General features: G+C 52.3%; 1 protein-coding gene across 5 annotated transcripts in view; it reads left to right on the top strand.

Moving 5' to 3' along the window:
• NSD2 (nuclear receptor binding SET domain protein 2) overlaps nt 1–16,523 on the top strand; it is a 68,410-nt gene that overhangs the window by 11,348 nt on the left and 40,539 nt on the right. For 4 of the 5 annotated variants that reach the window (XR_004423074.1, XM_033106821.1, XM_033106819.1 and 1 more), the window contains exons 2-3: nt 7,603–8,234; nt 10,134–10,296. Coding sequence is in view for 4 of the 5 variants with exons in the window: in XM_033106821.1 (XP_032962712.1) it covers nt 7,629–8,234; nt 10,134–10,296 (769 nt within the window). In the remaining variant the exon portion in view is untranslated. Of the gene's footprint in view, nt 1–6,024; nt 6,163–7,602; nt 8,235–10,133; nt 10,297–16,523 lie in introns of all 5 variants that reach the window. The other variant, XM_033106820.1, reaches the window with a different exon arrangement.

Below are 16,523 nucleotides of genomic sequence, written 5' to 3'. Positions count from 1 at the left end.
TGTGGCCTCATGATTTGCTTTGGACAATGAGAAGGGACATGCCGCTGCTGACTCGAAGTTCTAAGAGTCATGTGCTTAATCATACGTTTTCTGTCTCTAACTGTGGAAACACAGATACGTACTATGAGCAAGAAGGAAACCTGTGGGTGGAGCCAGGTGACAGGTGATTGCTTTTGGGCTGGTTCCAGCACCAGAACAGTCTGGTGGTTCCCAGAGTCGGGCCCCCAGGCTGGCAGCATCAGCCGCCTGGGAACTTGGTAGACATGCAGGTTCTCGGGCTCACCGTCACCCGCCAGCATGAGCTCTGGGCCTGGCAGTCTGTGTTCTCATGAGCCCGCCACCTGGTGCGGGCGCCCTCGGCACTGAGAACTCCTCCCGCAAGTGTGCCGGCTGAGAAGCCGGTTGGGAGACGGCTGTCAGTCCTGGTGAAAGATGGTTGCAGCAGGCCAGCATTGGAGTTGTAGGGGGAGAGAAGGAGACAGGTGGAAGAGGAAGGATTCTGGAGTCAAACTGACAAGGCCTGTTGTTTGGGAGCTGAGAGGTACTGGGGAGAGTGTCAGTCAGTGAGAGCCCCTAAGACTTTTTTTCTCTTTTATTCCCATCCCTCCACCCCCTTCCCCTATGGCTTGTTCCCTGTATCTGTGGGTTTGTTTCTGTTTTGTTTGTTCAATTGTTTTTGTTTTTGTTTTTTAGATTCCACATATAAGTGAGATCATGCGGAATTTGTCTTTGTCTGCTTATTTCACTCAGCATAATGCCCTCTAGGTCCATCCATGTTGTCACAAATGGCAGGATTTCATCCTTTTTTATGGCCGAGTAATATTCCATTGTACGTATGATCACATCTTCTTTATCCTTTTATCCATTGAGGGGCATTTAGGTTGCTTCCATGTCTTGGCCATTGTAAGTAATGCTGCAATGAACATTGGGATGCAGATATCTTTTCAAATTAGTGTTTTCGTTTTCGGATAAATACCCTTGAGTGGAATTGCCGGGTCATAAGGTAGTTCTATCTTTAGTTTTCTGAGGAACCTCTGTACTGTTTTCCATAGAGGCTGCACCAATTTACAATCCCACCAACAGTGCAGGAGGGACCCGTTTTTTCCACAGCCTCGCCAACACTTGTTCGTTGACTTATTATTGGTGACCATTCTGACTAGTGTGAGGTGGTATCTCATTGTGGTTTTGATTTTCATTTCTCTTATGATTAGTGATGTTGAGTATCTTTTCATATGTCTGTTGACCATCTGTGTGTCTTCTTTGGAAAAATGTTCAGGTCTCTTTCATAGCTTTTTGAATCTTCTGTTTGTGTTCGGAAGTCCTGTTACATGGATGTTTCATCAGCGTAATCTTCATATTTTCTTCCGTTTTTCTCCTGTTTCTCCTTGCTTCTCACCTTCTTCCTTTCCTCCTTCTCCCCCACTTTCCCTCCTTTTCTTCTCCCACTCCCTTCCTCTACCCTCTTCTTTTTTCTCCTCCTCCCTCCTTTCCTGTCTCCCTTGCTCCCTTCCTTTTCCCTCCCCTCCTTTCTCTTGTCCTTTTGGCAAGACTGTAGGACATGTATGATATCTAGTTGTCTTCTTTTGTCCCTTAGCAGTTGTGGAATGCTGTTATAGAGTGCTGTAACTTTTAGTTACTGTGGGAATTTTTTTTTTGCATTTATAATTTTAATAGATATTGCTACATTCCTCATAGAAGGTGAAAACTACAGAGGTGCCCAAAAAATGTGTACACATTTTAAGAAAGGAAAAAACTGTATTAAAATTGTAATAATATATATTGATAACAAAAGATGAATACAAGTCATGTTTGACTTCTGCAATTACAAGAGGTGCTCAGAGTGGTTCCCATCAGCGTAACTTTAATACAGTTTTTTTCATTTCTTAAAATGTGTATACATTTTTTTGGCACTGTGTCTGTGTGTGTGTATGTGTGTTTTAGTTATAGTTGACATTCAGTATTATATCGTTTTGGAAATATTTTTACATTTTCGTAATCTTCCTTTAAACACCTAAAGAAAAGCTTTAGATAACATATTTCCATTCCTCAGAATTAAAAAGTGTATGAAACTCTCTTCACTGCCCCAGCCCCTGATTCCCCAGCCCCCTGGTTCCCTGGCCCCCCGGTTCCCTGGCCCCCAAACTCCTGATCTCGTTGTTGTTCCCAGAGTTCTGGCCCCTGGTTCCCCGGCCCCCCAACCCCTGGTTTCTGGCCCTCCTGGTTGCCTGGCCCCCCAGTTCCCTGGCCCCCCAGTTTCCTGCCCCTCTCTTCCCTGTTCTCCTCCCTAGCTGCAGCAGCTGAGCCAAAGGTAGACAGTGGACCTGAGGCGTGTGCTTCAACTACAGTTCTTAGAGGTTTCTCTCATTCCCTGTCTGTCCCATGTGGCCCCCAAGTTCCCAGTCTTTTTTTGCTTTGAGTTCTTGTCTCAGCCCGTTTCCTTGGATGAAGGCTCGTTGTTGATGTGGAGGGAAGGTCTCTCTCCAGGAGGGGCTTCACTCAAGGCCAATTGGTGGGACCCCACGGTCAGTGTCGCAGGCACTGCCGCCTGGGTCCTGCACGTGCGTCCTCCCGGGACTGAGCTGTCTCCTGGGCCAGACGTGGCCTTCACACCAGCTGCTCAGACACTGAGTCCCCTGCCATTGCAGTGATGGTCCTTACGGAGGGAGAAGGTCAGTGTGTTACAGAAGTACGAGCAATGCGGCCTACGACACTTAAGGCCTTTCCCGTCAATAAGACATTGGACATTTAAAAATTGACTGAGAAAAATGGCCATTTTAGAATGTCCAATTCAGTGGCTTTCTGTATTTTCTCAGTGTCATACAACTGTCACCCCTGATGCCTGGACATTGGCATCGTGCCAGTAAGAAGCCCTGTACCTGTGACGGTCACTCTCTGTCCCCTGCCCCCAGCTCTGGCGCCCCCCCTTCTGAGCGTCTCAGAGGAGCAGTCACGACACCTGGGGCCTGGGAGCCCAGCCCGGCTTCCTTCTCTCAGCCTTGTCCACATCGTGGCCTCACTCCTCAGGGGGTGGCCCCTGGGAGGCCCGAGCACGTTGCCGTTACCCGTTACCAGCTGTTGGACGTTTGGCTCGTTTTCGCTTTTACTAGTGATGCAGGTTTCTGTGTGGACAGATGAGTTCAGTTCCATGGGTCTGTCCCTAGGAGTGGAATCACCAGGTCCTATTGTGCTGTTTAGCTTTTGGAGGAACTGCTAGACATTTGCACAGCGAGCGGACCCTTTTACGTCCCCCCAGCAGTGTATTTGGGGTGCAGAGATTGGACATACCACCCTGAAGGTATACGGAGAGAAAACCGGGAATGGGACCAGGGAACACTGCAGCTTGCATCTCACCACAAGGTCAGGCCCAGGGCGTGGGGTTGCAGGGGGGAGTGCGGCCCAGCGGGCAGCCCCACGGCTAGGCCGCCGCCCGAGGCGAAGCGTGGCACTGAGCTGCTCTGCAGCCAACACGGTACAGGAAACAGGTCAGTTATACAGCCCGTACTGTCGTGGGCACGTTTCTGTAAGTAAATTCTGTTCTGTAAAATAAAGCTGCTCACTAGAGAAGCTTACGGAGGAACGAGGGCTCCGTGTCCAGCCCTGTTCTGCAGCAAACTCCTGATCTCGTTGTTGTTCCCAGAGTTCTTTGATGGGAGAATGGGGGTCCTGTCCTCACTCAGTGAGGGCACGCGCCAAATATGTTGTGGGTAGATCCGTGTGAAGTGGAAAACGGGACTCGTGGGGGGTGTGTGTATGTATCATGTTTGTGAACTTGGGTTTTCCGGTCTGTCTGCTTCTGGAGGAATGGCTGGGAGCTTGGTCCCTCTCCTGGCTTGCCTCTGGGGGCTGTCCTGATGGCCTCCTTGCTGTCCCAGCGTTGAGACTTCTCTAAGGTGGACCGAGGGGGCTGCAGCTGGCATCTGGGCGGGGAGGGTGGGCGGGGAGGCTGCTGTGCCTGCCCAGGGCCTGCCGCCTGCCCAGCCTGCAGCGCGTCTTTCCCCTTCCTCTCCCTGACAGCGCGTCTGTCCCCTCTAGATTCTTCGCTCCGCTGGACTAAGGGCTATGCTTTGTCTCCGGACCTTTTTCCAGTGCTGGGCCAGGGCCTGGGGCCGCGAGGGGCTTTGAATGCTGATTGTTGTTGTGCGGGCGACCTCTGCCTCTGAGGGTGGCGCCCGTCCCCTCACACTGGAGACCCCTCCTCTGTCCACTAACTGTGTCCAGCCCCCATATGTCTGTGCTGTGGAATGGAAGGGATGCATTCTCTAATTCTGAAGCGCTGGGTACAGAAAGCGGCAGTGTGACCCTTAGCTCCCCCACACACCCCTGCTGCCCTTGGGCGCCCACTGGTGAGGCTGGCTGAGCTGTTCATTCGTTCTAATGTCCACGTTTTCATTTTTCACTGCAGTGCTTCCACGTTTTCTTTCCTTTTTACAATGATTATGTTACATTTGTTACCTTAAGACATTTTAAAGGGAAAGTATTATGAACAAGGGAAGTTCTCGCTATCAGCCTCCCTCTTCCAGCAGCACGTCCGCAGCGCAGATTCTCTTCCACGGTTCCCGGCGCCTGACACTTCCCTCTCTCTAATCTTTGTCCCTGTGGGCGTACACTTTGTGGAAATTCCTTTGCTGTCATTTCAGTTGAGGTCAGTGGAAGGAGCATGGAGAAATGTGAGGAAGGAAGCCTCCCGCTCTCGTTCCCTGTGAACATGGCTTAGAGTCGCCGCTCCTCCCTGCGGTTCTCCGTCCTGCTCTCGCCCTCTGGCTCTGTCCCTGTCCCCGCGGCAGAGCCTCTTCTGGCTTCTTTGCGAAAGGGGTGTGTGCCTCAGCGCCCTCGGCCTTGCGTGTCGTGTCGGGAAGTGTGTGTGCCTCACGTTTGAATGGTGGTGCAATGGGAGTTGTCTTCCCTTCACACGGTGGGCACAGCACCTTCCCCGCCCGCTGAGGCCACCAGGGCTGTGTCGCGCGGCAACCTCGCGCTGGGCTCTGGCGGTGAACTTACGCTTTATGGGCACCGAGGTTCCAAGGGTTTCTTTTTACCCTTCATGCCCTGTAGTTCCCATAGGAAGAGTCTAGGTGTTGATTTGTTGTTTTAGCTTGTTGAGGACGTGGGCACTCTGCTATTTATGTTAGTTTTTCACCCTCCCCACCCCACCGCTCTTTTAACCTGAACACTTGAGTTTCCTTTCATCTCTGGAGCTATTTCCATCATTGTCCCTTTGAAAATTGCCTCCCTGCCATGCCGTTTCTCCTGGAACTCCATTGCAACGTAAGCTCCCGGAGGGCAGTTTTCTTGCTGGTAACGTTCATAACGTGAAATTGGCCATTGTGACGATTAAGTGCACAGTTCAGCGGTATTGAGTACATTTCCGCTTTCTGCAGCCATCACCTCCGGAACTTTGATCTCACAGGACTGAAACTCTGTTCCTATTAACCACTAGTTTTCTATTCCTCCATCCCCCCTTCTTGTGCAACCCCCCTTCTACTTCCTGTCTCTATGGTTCTGACAACTCTGAGGACCTCCTATAAGTGGGGTCACACAGTGTGTGTCCTTTGGTGACTGGCTTCTCACTCAGCACAGTGTCCCCAAGGTCCTTCCATGGTGGAGCGGTGTCAGGGTTTCCCTCCTTTTTAAGTCCAACAGCGTCCCACTGCACGGATGGACCCCCTTTGCTTCCCACCATCCGCTCGCGGACACTCGGGCGGCTCCCACGCTTTCGCTGTAGTGAGCAGTGCAGCTGTGAACACGGGTGTGCAAATCTCTCTTCGAGACCCTCTTGCACTCCCAGGTGTATGCCCAGAAGTGGATTGCTGGGTCACAGGAAGGTCTGTGTTTAGCTTCTGAGGGCCCCACACTGTCCCACAGCGGCCAGTGCTTTGCGTTCCCGCCCACAGCACAGGGCTCCCTTTCCCGCGTCCCGCCTGCACGTGTGTCTGCTCCTTTGAGTGGCCGTCGTCCTGGGTGTGAGGAGCGTCCCCCTGTGATTTTGATGCAAAGCGTGGTGCTTGGCTGTCTTCTATTCCACAGATGGACTCCCGTGTTGGTCGTTGTACCAGCCAGGCTTCCCGGTCTGTGTGTTCGGGGATCTGGGCTGCGTCACAGGTGGAGTGTGGTCCTTGGGCGCGCCCACCGGCTGCTGCTGTCACCTCAGATTCTCCTCCGCAGGTCAGACTAAAGGGCGCATGTTTGCCCCACGCCACCCCTTTCTTTCCAGGGCTGACCCCCATTCTTCTTTCCCTGCTTTTGGTCTCTTTGCCTACTTGCTTTTTCGATGTTATCCGCTCGGTCCACCATGAGCTGGACCAGGAGCCCCCTCTGGAAACAGTATGGAGCGGCCCTAGCAGGACAGTCCTCCCTTTGTCCTGGAGCAAGACGGTTGCTCGTGCATGGGAAGCTGAGCGGGACAGCTGCTCCGGCCCCTTTCCCGTGTGCGCTCTGCAGTGTCCCCGTCTGCCTGCCCCACCACTGCTGTGTCAGTCAGGTGTGTGCACCTCAGCACTGGTGTTCTGGCTGGACACCTCCTGTGTGCGGCTGCCCCGTGTGTGCCAGTGTGGTGAGCTTACCCTCAGCCCCTCCCAGCATTTGTCAGTAGCAGACTCCGGTGTGACAGTCACGCAGTTTCCAGACAGGCTGCCTGTCCTTGGGGAGCAGGGCCGTCCCCAGGTCAGAACTGCCATGTGCATTGTGGGTCTCCAGTCCTTGCTGTCACTTGTCCCCCATATGATGCTGTGCTTGCCAACTTCCTGGAGGAGCCTCCTTGGTGGATGTCCTCCCCGCTGGAATGGGTACCTGCCTGCTTCTTGTTCCTAGTCGCCCTTTGGAGTGTTGCTGCCTTCACTGGGTGTCCCCAACTGGGGACTCCAGCTGTGTGCTGAAGACCCACATTACTCTGAAGCCACCGTCCTCCGCACTTGCCCTGTGGGGCTGGCGTGGCACCTGGATGGTGTTTACATGGAGGGGTACACACCAGGGCTCGGCAGTTGCCTGGACCTGTTCACTGCCGATGGCAGCTCAGTAAAGTTTACAGCTCTTTTGTCACAGCATTGAGTCTGGGCCTGAGCGAGTAGAGGGACTGGGGTGGCCCCCCAGGTGTCAACCATGGCTGACTCCTAGCTTTCTGCTTTCCCCCGACAGCCTGGCACTAATAGTGCGCCAGGCTTTGGAAGACCTGGTTTTACTGTGCTGAGCAGGTGACACTGTGTGTGTCACTGAACCTCTGCCTGGGAGGCCTCCTCAGCTGTGACAGGCCTGGCTCTGTGCTACCCCCACATGGCATGTCCTGAGCCGGTGACTGTCTCCCTTTGGGAGTGACTGAGCCGACCGAGTGATGTGTCCATGGCCACATTGCCAGTGAGAGTGGTGGCACGTCGGGAGGACCCTCGCCAGGTTTCTGTTTCTCTTGAAAGTCTGTTCCTGCTCATTTCCTTTCAGCTTTACCATCCTGTGATTTTGTGTCATTTTTGTGGTTTTAGGACTGCCTCCTGTGGCCTAAATCATTATCTAAAACATTGTGAATGGCCTCAAAAAACCCAAAACAAACTCCACAAAGCTGCATACTTATCTTAGGTTTTAAGTATGTTTCTTTCTCTTTTTCTAATACTGCAGTGTTCTGAGGAAAGCCTCTGGACTGAATGGAAGTCAGCGTCAGAAAAGGTCCCCTTTCTGTCCCAAAAGCTGTCAAGTGCATGAGGATGAAGCAGGCCCCGGAGCTGCTGGGCAGCGCCAGTGGGAAGCCTGCCAGCTGCGACATGAACCGCGAGTGCTCTGTGTTCCTGGGCAAGGCCCAGCTGTCCGCCAGCCTGCAGGACGGGGTCATGCACAAGTTCAACGGCCACGAGGCACTGCCCTTTCTTCCTGCGGAGAAGCTGAAGCTGAAAGACCTCGCTTCCCGCGTGTTCAATGGGGAGCCCGGTGCTCACGATGCCAAGCTGCGTTTTGAGTCCCCAGAGGTGAAGGGGGGGATGGGGACCCCGCCGAGCACCACCCCTGTCAAAAATGGCTCTCCGGAGATTAAGCTGAAAATCACCAAAACGTACATGAATGGGAAACCTCTCTTCGAATCTTCCATTTGTGGCGATGGCGCTGCTGCTGTGTCCCAGTTGGAAGAAAATGGACAAAAAGCAGAAAACAGGGCAAGGAGGAACAGGAAGAGGAGCATAAAATACGACTCGTTGCTGGAGCAGGGCCTCGTCGCAGCAGCTCTGGTGTCTAGGACGTCAAGTCCCACAGAGAGAAAGGTGTGTGTGCGTTCTGTCTGGGGTGGAGGGGCAGCGCCGCAGCCAGCCCCTGAGCGGGGGGCCTGTCACAACCCCGCCCTGTGCTCGGTGGCAGGGGAGGAGGTGGCGCAGGCCGCCACGGGTGTGTTCACGCGGCTGAAGGCCTCCTTTGGGTCTCACGGGGGCCTCCTGAGTCAGTCGCCAGGCCCAAGCTCGTTAACTCAGCGTCCAGATTCAAGTGGCTGAAAAGGGGAGAGCGGTTTCTGAACCCGGGGGGCGCCCCTTCCAGGTCTGGAGACCGTCTTTAGCCTGGTTTGGTCAGTGGGGGCATCTACGTGGGGCTCCGTGAGTCTGTCCTGTCTCGGGACTGCAGGTGCGACTGCTCCCTCCCACACGGCTCGCTGCCCACTCCGCTGTCGCCCGCACCGGACGGCTGCGTCTTACACATTCACGCTCTTGGTCCCCAGCACAGGACACACGCGAGCATTCACTCATCAGAGCGGGGGTGGAGAGCCCTTGCTCACCAGGAGGGAAGGCGGCACTTCCTGTCATCGTGTCTTAAAGTGACACTCAGGCTGGCCCTCCACAGACGAGGATGAGCTTATAGAGCAGCCCAGCCACCCTGGTCTCGGCTGAGGAGCTCGGGGCGGCCTGGTGGTGTCGGGCGCCTGCTGCCCACTGGGCTCTGGTCGAGGCTCGGGCCCTCCTGCAGGACCAGGACGGGGAAGCTTGGTGTCGTTACCAAGGCTGGTATACCTGCTTTAAAGTTGAGGAATTTTATGTACAATTTCCACAGATAGGAGGGGAAATGGCTCAAATTTCTTTGAAATTGTGCAAGTAATGAAGAACTTTGAGGGTTTAAGAAGTGGTTTTTGAGTGCTTGAGAGCTGTTCAGCTCTTGCTAATGTGATTCTAAAAGGCCCAAGGTTAGTGACCTGGGCTGGTGACCTTGGAGGTGCCCCTGTGGTTGTTAGTGCACACGGGGGACAAAGCTGGTTCCTACCTCATCACTTGGTTCTGTTAAAACTTGGGTAAATCACCTGATTTTTGATTCTCCATCTTTAGACTGGGGATCATAACACGTGTCCTCATGGGTTTGCCATGTGGCATAGATGACGTGATAGATGTCACATTGGGATGCGTGGGATAATCTGAGAGCCCACATTTTTGAAAGTATTTCATGCCAGCCCTGTGCCAGCCCTCAGCACCAGGCACAGTGATCTTTGTAAAAGAGGTTCAGCGTGTGCCCAGGTGTGCCGCCTCTGACGGGAGGCTCGGGGTCACGCCCAGGGGGATGGCAGGGGCCACGCCGACTGCTTGTCCCCTGGAGAACAGCACGAGAGTGTTGGGAGCAGGGTGCCCCAGTCAGGTCTTCAGTCAGCTAACCCCACTGTGTTCCAAGATGGAGAAACTGAGGCTCAGAGAGCCAGCCCATGACTCAGCTCAGTAGTGGTGGGGCTGAGACTGGCTGCCAGGTCCTCCTGATGTCCTCGTCACACTGGGTCCTTCCACGCTGTGGGTGCAGGTGCTTCAGAGGACAGGCAGACACGGGGTGGAGGGGCTAGGGGGTCAGGATGGCTTCGGGGTTCTGTGAGCTTTCCTCTTTGACAGGTGAGTAAAGCACCATTAAAGGGCACCCCCAGGCGAGGAAATAGGTCTAAGTAGAGATGCACGTGACGTTGAGCCCCTGCTGTGTGCAGACACTGGGCCGACCCCTCACTAAGAGCTGAGGGCAACAGTGCGATTTCGGTGGTGGGGTCAGGGCTGGTACCTGAAAACAGTGACGGGGATGCCCCTTCTTTCGGGGGGTGTGTGTTTGGAACCTCTAGCCTGACTAATCCTCAGTCTCCTGTGGATAGAGGGCTGGATTTAGGGGTCGTCATTGGGTGTTTTAGTATGTCTTCTGTTGTTCATTTTCAGAATCCAGCTAAGAAAGAGTCCCGTCCAAGTACCGGCCGAGACCAAGACCACCTATTGAAATACAATGTCGGCGATTTGGTGTGGTCCAAAGTGTCCGGGTACCCCTGGTGGCCATGCATGGTTTCTGCCGACCCCCTGCTGCACAGCTACACCAAACTCAAAGGTACTGCGTCTGGGCGTTCTTTCCAGCTTTCTCCTGCACTCGCTTTCTCCTCTCCATCTTCCTTCTCGTTCTTCCCTAAACAGCCCTGCTGTAGTTCTTTTCTTTTTCCTGTTTTTACTGTGTTGCAGTACGCACAACAGAATTTACCATCGTAACCACTGTCAGGTGCACAGTTGAGTGGCATTAAGTGCATTCACGCTGTTGTGCAGCCGTCCCCAGCGTCCATCCCCAGGGCTCTTCATCTTGTAAATCTGAAACTGTCCCCACTAAACAACTGCCCCCTGCCCCCAGCCCTGCAGCCACCATCTGCTTCCTGTCGTTTGGATCTGCGTTTCCCTGGTGATGGGTGATGCTGAGCGTGTGTCCGTGTGCTTGTTGGCCACTTGTTACATCTTTGCAGAAAGGACTCTATTCGAGTCCTTTGCCCATATTTGAATTGGGTTGTTTGTTTTTTTTGTTGCTGTTGAGTTGTTTGTGATTCATTTTTGCAGCTTTAGCTGCAGTTAGTGATGGATCAGCGGTGGTGCAGTGCTGTTCCTTTTTGTGTCTGGTTAGCTCTGTGCTTTTTGTCTGCTGCGTTAGTGTTAGACGTGAGGAGCTCTTCGCCTTGTTCTGCTTTCCAGGTTTTATGGTGAATAACTTACTGTTACTTAGCAGGGATTGCTTATTTTAGCATAATTTTCAGAAATAGCATATATGAAGTTTGAGTGACAAAAATGTTCCAGTTAATTTTATTAGGTCTGTGGGAGGAAGGGAAAAAGTAGAAATGATCATTTCTGGGGCCACGAAACGTGGGAATACAAACTGGTAGAGGGAACAGTAGAACATACTAAGAATACAAAGTTATTGATATAGATTAGAGCAGATGGTAATTTAAATAACGGGCAACTCATAAAACAGAAAATCTCATGTGTTTTGGAGGGAAAGACACACGATCAGGTGATTTGAGTCTTCTAGAAAGTTTTGCTAGAGAAAAGTTTCAATTTAGTTTGAGGAAGGTGAGGTGTAGTGAGTCCAGCCCAGAAGGGGGGCTGAGCAGGTTAGCTCCCCAGGCAACCGGCCCACCCTTCGGAAGTGGGACGGGCGCTTTGTGGCCTCAGCGGCACCAGAGCGAGAACGCACAGGGTCCTTCCCTCCTGGCCTTCAGCGGAGGCTGGAGCTCCCTGAGCAGCCGCGCAGCTTTGGGTCCTGCTGGCTGGCTGTGGGAGCAGGTGGCTCCTGGGACCGGGGGTGGGATGGGGAGGACGGTGGTGCCTTGCTGGCAGACAGATTTGGCTGGGGCGGTGGGACTCTGCCTCGAGGCTCAGGCACGTGGGGGCCGGAGGGGGTGCTCAGGCTGACCTTGGCTCTGACTCCGTGGAGGGTCCTTGGCACCCCAGCTTCCCGGAAGCTGGGAGCATCCAGACTTGGTCAGAGTCTGAGAAGAAACACTGGTGAGGCAGAAGCGGGGTGCCGCCCTCACGCCCCTGCAGCCCCAGCAGGCACACATGGGTGAGGTGTTGCCCGTTCTTCCCAGCTCTCTGGAAGCAGGCATGGCCCTCCTCACACAGCATCCGCGCGGCCTGTGGCTTCGTGTCTTTGGTTTGCACAGCACAGCACACGCCGACCCCTCGCGATTCCTCTCAGCGTCTGGGGGTTTCCGCCTCGTTTGTCTGAAGGCTCTGGCTCCTCAGCTCAGACCTGTGGAACTGAGGGTGCCCCGCCTGTCTGTGCCCAACACTGGGGTAACGACCTGCACTTGCTGTCATCGCCTCCTTCCCTGGCTTAGCCTCTCGGGACCACAGCAGTGTCTGCTCCTTCTCTTCTGCTTCTCCCGTCGGGGCCTCTCTGGGTAGAGCTTTTACTCCTTGTGGGAACATCTCCCAGGGGAGGCGTGGACTCTGCACTCAGCCTGCCGGGGTGCCACTCAGCTGCAGGGTCTGGGGAGGAATGGACTTCTTCGAGCCTCAGTTTCCCTACGTCTAGAAAACGAGGGTGGTGCGGACTCCATGGATGGGGAGCTGTTAGCACAGTGACGAGTGGGCCCTCGAACTCTCACCCTCTCCTTCACGCTCACAACCTGAATTTGGTGGCACTTGCTCCCTCTCCCCTGGTCGCCTCTTGGGCTCTTCCTGAAAACATTCCCGTTGACCAGTTACTTCCCCTGCAGGATCCTAGTGTTTGGCCATTTAATTTTAGTAAGTTTGTACCCATGTTTCGTGCCTTTATGTCACCGGCCATTCCCCTAGTTTTCACAACAATGCCAGTTGGTTACACTTGGATTCTGTCTTGATTGGTTTGTGAAATACTTGACTTATTGTTTGCTTGTTTGTTTTTTTATTTAAAAACCTTTCAAGCCCACTGTTCAAAGTGGAACAGTCCAGTGGACAGCCAACCTTAAAGGTTTTGTTGGACCTGCTCCATTTCTCTCTGTCAGCTCTCCCTTTCGCCAACCCATCTGGGTGTAGGCTGGGCACATCAGGGTGCTCCCCGCTAAATGTGCTAGCGGGGACCTTCCAGGAAGAGGCCAGCTTCCCAACAGACCCGGCCCCCCACTACACTGCAGGAGACATCACGTCCGTAATGGCATCCACCACTGCGGCCTGCTTGGACTTCCCCGGTAGGCGTCAGGATTTCCCCAAACGGCTGTGTCTTCATGCCGGTGTCGCCTATGGCGGTCACCTCTGCAGGCTCCTGCAGCCTGGAACAGCACTCCCTGCCCCTGCCCGTTCTCCACTCAGCTCTGCAAGGCCAGGCAGGAGCCCGTGGGAGTGTCATGGTGGGAAGGGCTCAGCTCAGCCCTTCACTGAAGGCCTTTCCGCAGGAAGTAGGGTGCAGCCCTGAAGTGCTTCTCTAGGAATTGTTCTGGGCTGTAGGGGAGGGAGCCTGGAATCACAGCAGATCAACTTCAGAGGACTGCTGGTGTGCATTTGAACAGCAGTGTAGGAGGAAGAGCGCTAGGATGAGCACCCTCCCGCTGGAAGGAGAGTCCAGTGCCCTTTGAAAAGAAAAGCTGGAGAAGACCATGGGGGTGAAGGAAGGCCACCTGCGTTGCTCGAATGGCGTCTGGCACCCAGAGCTGCTGGGGCTGCTCTGCCACAGCCCAGAGCTCCCCTTTGGGAAGGCACGTCCCTGTTGTCACTGGGGAACGATCGTGCTTGGGGCCCGGGTCCCCAAGCTCCGTGCTCCCTGTCGATCCACTGGCTCCTCCCACAGTAACTGTCTGCTTTCAGTGTATAATTAGCTGGCATTTCCTGTGAAAATGAGCTCCCTCCTAAAAACAATTTGTTGTGGATCAGTCTTCACTCTTTTTAATGCTCACGTCGTCCCCAGATTTGACCAGTGGGAGTCCCATTAAGTCCCTTTGAGCTGAGTCCTTCTGACACTTCTCCGTCAGCCTCTGAGCACTTCCTTCCACGTGACCCGACAAGAGGTTCCAGGCCACTTTGTACTTTGTTTGCCCCCCACCCTGGGATCATCCATTTCTCAGAGGAAACCTGGGAGCTCTTAGCGGAGGCCCAGATCAGCCCAGATCGGCACTGCCTGTGGTCATCACTGTGGGGGCACTTCTCAGGGCGGGGGGTCCAGGCAGTGCTGAGCCCTGGCCCCGGAGGCTCGGGGTCCGTTTGTGATTCCCCACCATGGGGCTTGCAGCTCCCGGGCCAGGGCAGAGATGGTGAGTGATGGTGTCCTTTGGGGTTTAGGGGTCCTTGTAGGGGAAGGGCGGGCATGAGGAAGGGACAGCCGTGTGGAGCTGGGAAGCGGGCACTTGTCCTGTAAGATGGAACCCGCTAACCCTACCCCCTATTCCCATGTTTTCTTTTTCTGTGTGGACTTCTTTTTATTTATCATGCGTGGGATTGTAGATGTGCTTCAATCTGGATCTTAGGAATGCACTTACATTTTTGAAACCGAAGTATAGTATATCTGCCAAAGAGAACACAAGTCGTGAACTGCAGCTCAATCTAGACTCTTGAAAGTGTAAATTTCCCTTGAAACTCAAAGTTAATACAAGTCGAATGGTGTCTCTGATACATGGGAACAGAGCCTGCCGTGGCCTCTGCATCCCGGGGAGTCCTGATGGACAGCAGCTTGGAGGCCTGCCCTTTCGGTTGGAGAGAAATTACACGTCTGATTTCAGCATCAGACCATAAAGAGAGCAGAACTCCAGTGCATGTGGCAGGCTCGCCACCCTGGCACGTCTGCTTCTGACTAACGGGTCTGGAATCAAGTAATTTTCTGCTGTGGAGATTTTTGTCAACACTTCTTCTATTTTATGGAGGGAACCTCATGGCTTGATTTTTAAATTCAACATTTTCTAAAATATGACAGGTAACCTGGCTTTCCCATGTGGTGGGGTATTTGGCAGTATACTTTCCTTACTGTTTTTTTTTTCTTTCTTTTTTGCTTGTTTTGTCAGCTACTAAGAGGGGTGTGTTAAAACCTCACACTGGGAGAGTGGATGTGCCTTTTCTAGTGGCAATTTTGTCAGTTTCTGCTTTACCTATTTTGGGACTCTGGTGCCCCCCAGAGACTGAACTAGGAAACTCAGGCACGGTGATGCTTGTCCGCTTGTTCCCCAAGAGCTCTGGTTTCTTGTCCCTGTGACTTTGTCCCTGTGCCATGTTCTTGCTTCTGGAGACGCCTAGCTTCTCTGCCTCCCTGGAGGTAGCTGAGTGTCTGGGACCCACACACGAGCAGGGACGGCAGATTCCGGAGAAAGGCTCAGGTCAGGGCCACATGAGGGGAACGGGCTGTGATGGGAGGAAGGACCAGCGCACCGTGTTAGGGTCCTGGGCTGTTGGTGAAGGCCCCGGCCGCTCAGCCCGGGAAGGAAAGATGACTCATAAATGCTGGTGGGACAACTGTTAATTATGTGGTAAGAAAAAACAATGAGATACTCACCTCCCAACTTGGACCAAAGTAAAATTCATATGGATTAAAGAAACCCATAAAAATAGGAGAAAATTGGGTTACACTGTTACCAAATTTCTAGGCAGGAAAGAACTTCAAACATGTTACATTTCTTTTACAAACTTGGGATCAGACTGTACTATGCTCTTGCGTTTTTCCACTTGACGTGGAAGGAGCATTTTTTGTGTCATTAACAGTTTATAAAAGATGATGTGCGTTCATATTATTTCATGATATGTACTGTAGCACAGTTTCTTCATTATGCAAATGTGCTGACATACAGCTGTATTCATTTTCATCACCAAGGAAAGTTCTTTCCAAGTATTCAAGTGCAATGGAAGAAGTCACAAATCACTTGACATGTTTTTGAATCTTAGCTGTTTTAAAGTCAAAGAAGTATACATACTTAGAAACAAATCAAATTGTACTGAGAGGTTAATAGTGAAAAACAGCCCCCTCCGCTCCCCAGAGGTAATTCTTTTTAATTTTTCCAACATTTTCCTCTAGTTTTCACTACTGTTTTTTGATTTATCAGTTAGATGTTTTCTGTTGACTTTCCATTATGGAAAATGAAAACTGATCTGTTCAATCATTTCCTGTTTCTTCCCCTCCCATATAATTAACTCACTGTTTTTATCAAACATGAGTGTGTACGTAATTTGACTATGTAAATATCAGAAAAACCAAGTTGTGTTCTGTAATTGTATTTTCTTTCTTATACAACCTTTTGTTTCTCCTGGATTTAATTATTGCCTTTCTTTTACAATTATATTCTTTGCTGTTCATATAGCCCTAATTTTTTTCAAGTATTCATGTCTCTGTCCTTAAAACTCATCCTGTTTCTCCTATTGGGGAAAAAAATGAAAACCTGTGTTTGACCGCCTTTTCTGCTAGTTGGATCTCTTCGTATTACCGTCTTTCCTTGCTGCCCAGATTTTCGTTTGGTGTGGCAGAGTTCTTTTCTGTCACCTTTTCCCCTGCGGCTCTCCTGGAATCTTCCTTTTCCTGCTTGAGTATCTGTTGCCGGCACGCTTAACCTTTGTACAGCAGCAATCTTAGACTTTCTTTAAGATGCTTTCCCGAGTTACATGCGCTGTTTTCAGTGATTCCACTCTGCGCTCTGTCTTGGGCAGTTTTCGTTTCTTGCTGGAGGACATTTTTGGCATCCTAAGGAAGTGTGCGTGGGAGGTGAACTTGAGTCCCTGTGGTTCAGCGTGTGCTTCTTCTCCATCCTCACACTTGGTTGATGGTTTGTTTGGCTGGGTGTAAAATTTTCTGTTGGAAAGAACTTCTCAGAATTTTGCGGTATCGCTTCATTTCCTTCTAGCATCCCG

This window comes from Rhinolophus ferrumequinum, chromosome 5 (genome assembly GCF_004115265.2).
Source record: "Rhinolophus ferrumequinum isolate MPI-CBG mRhiFer1 chromosome 5, mRhiFer1_v1.p, whole genome shotgun sequence".
NCBI classification, from domain to species: domain Eukaryota; kingdom Metazoa; phylum Chordata; class Mammalia; order Chiroptera; family Rhinolophidae; genus Rhinolophus; species Rhinolophus ferrumequinum.
Note: the sequence above shows the minus strand (reverse complement) of the source record. Positions and strands in the feature narration are given on the sequence as shown.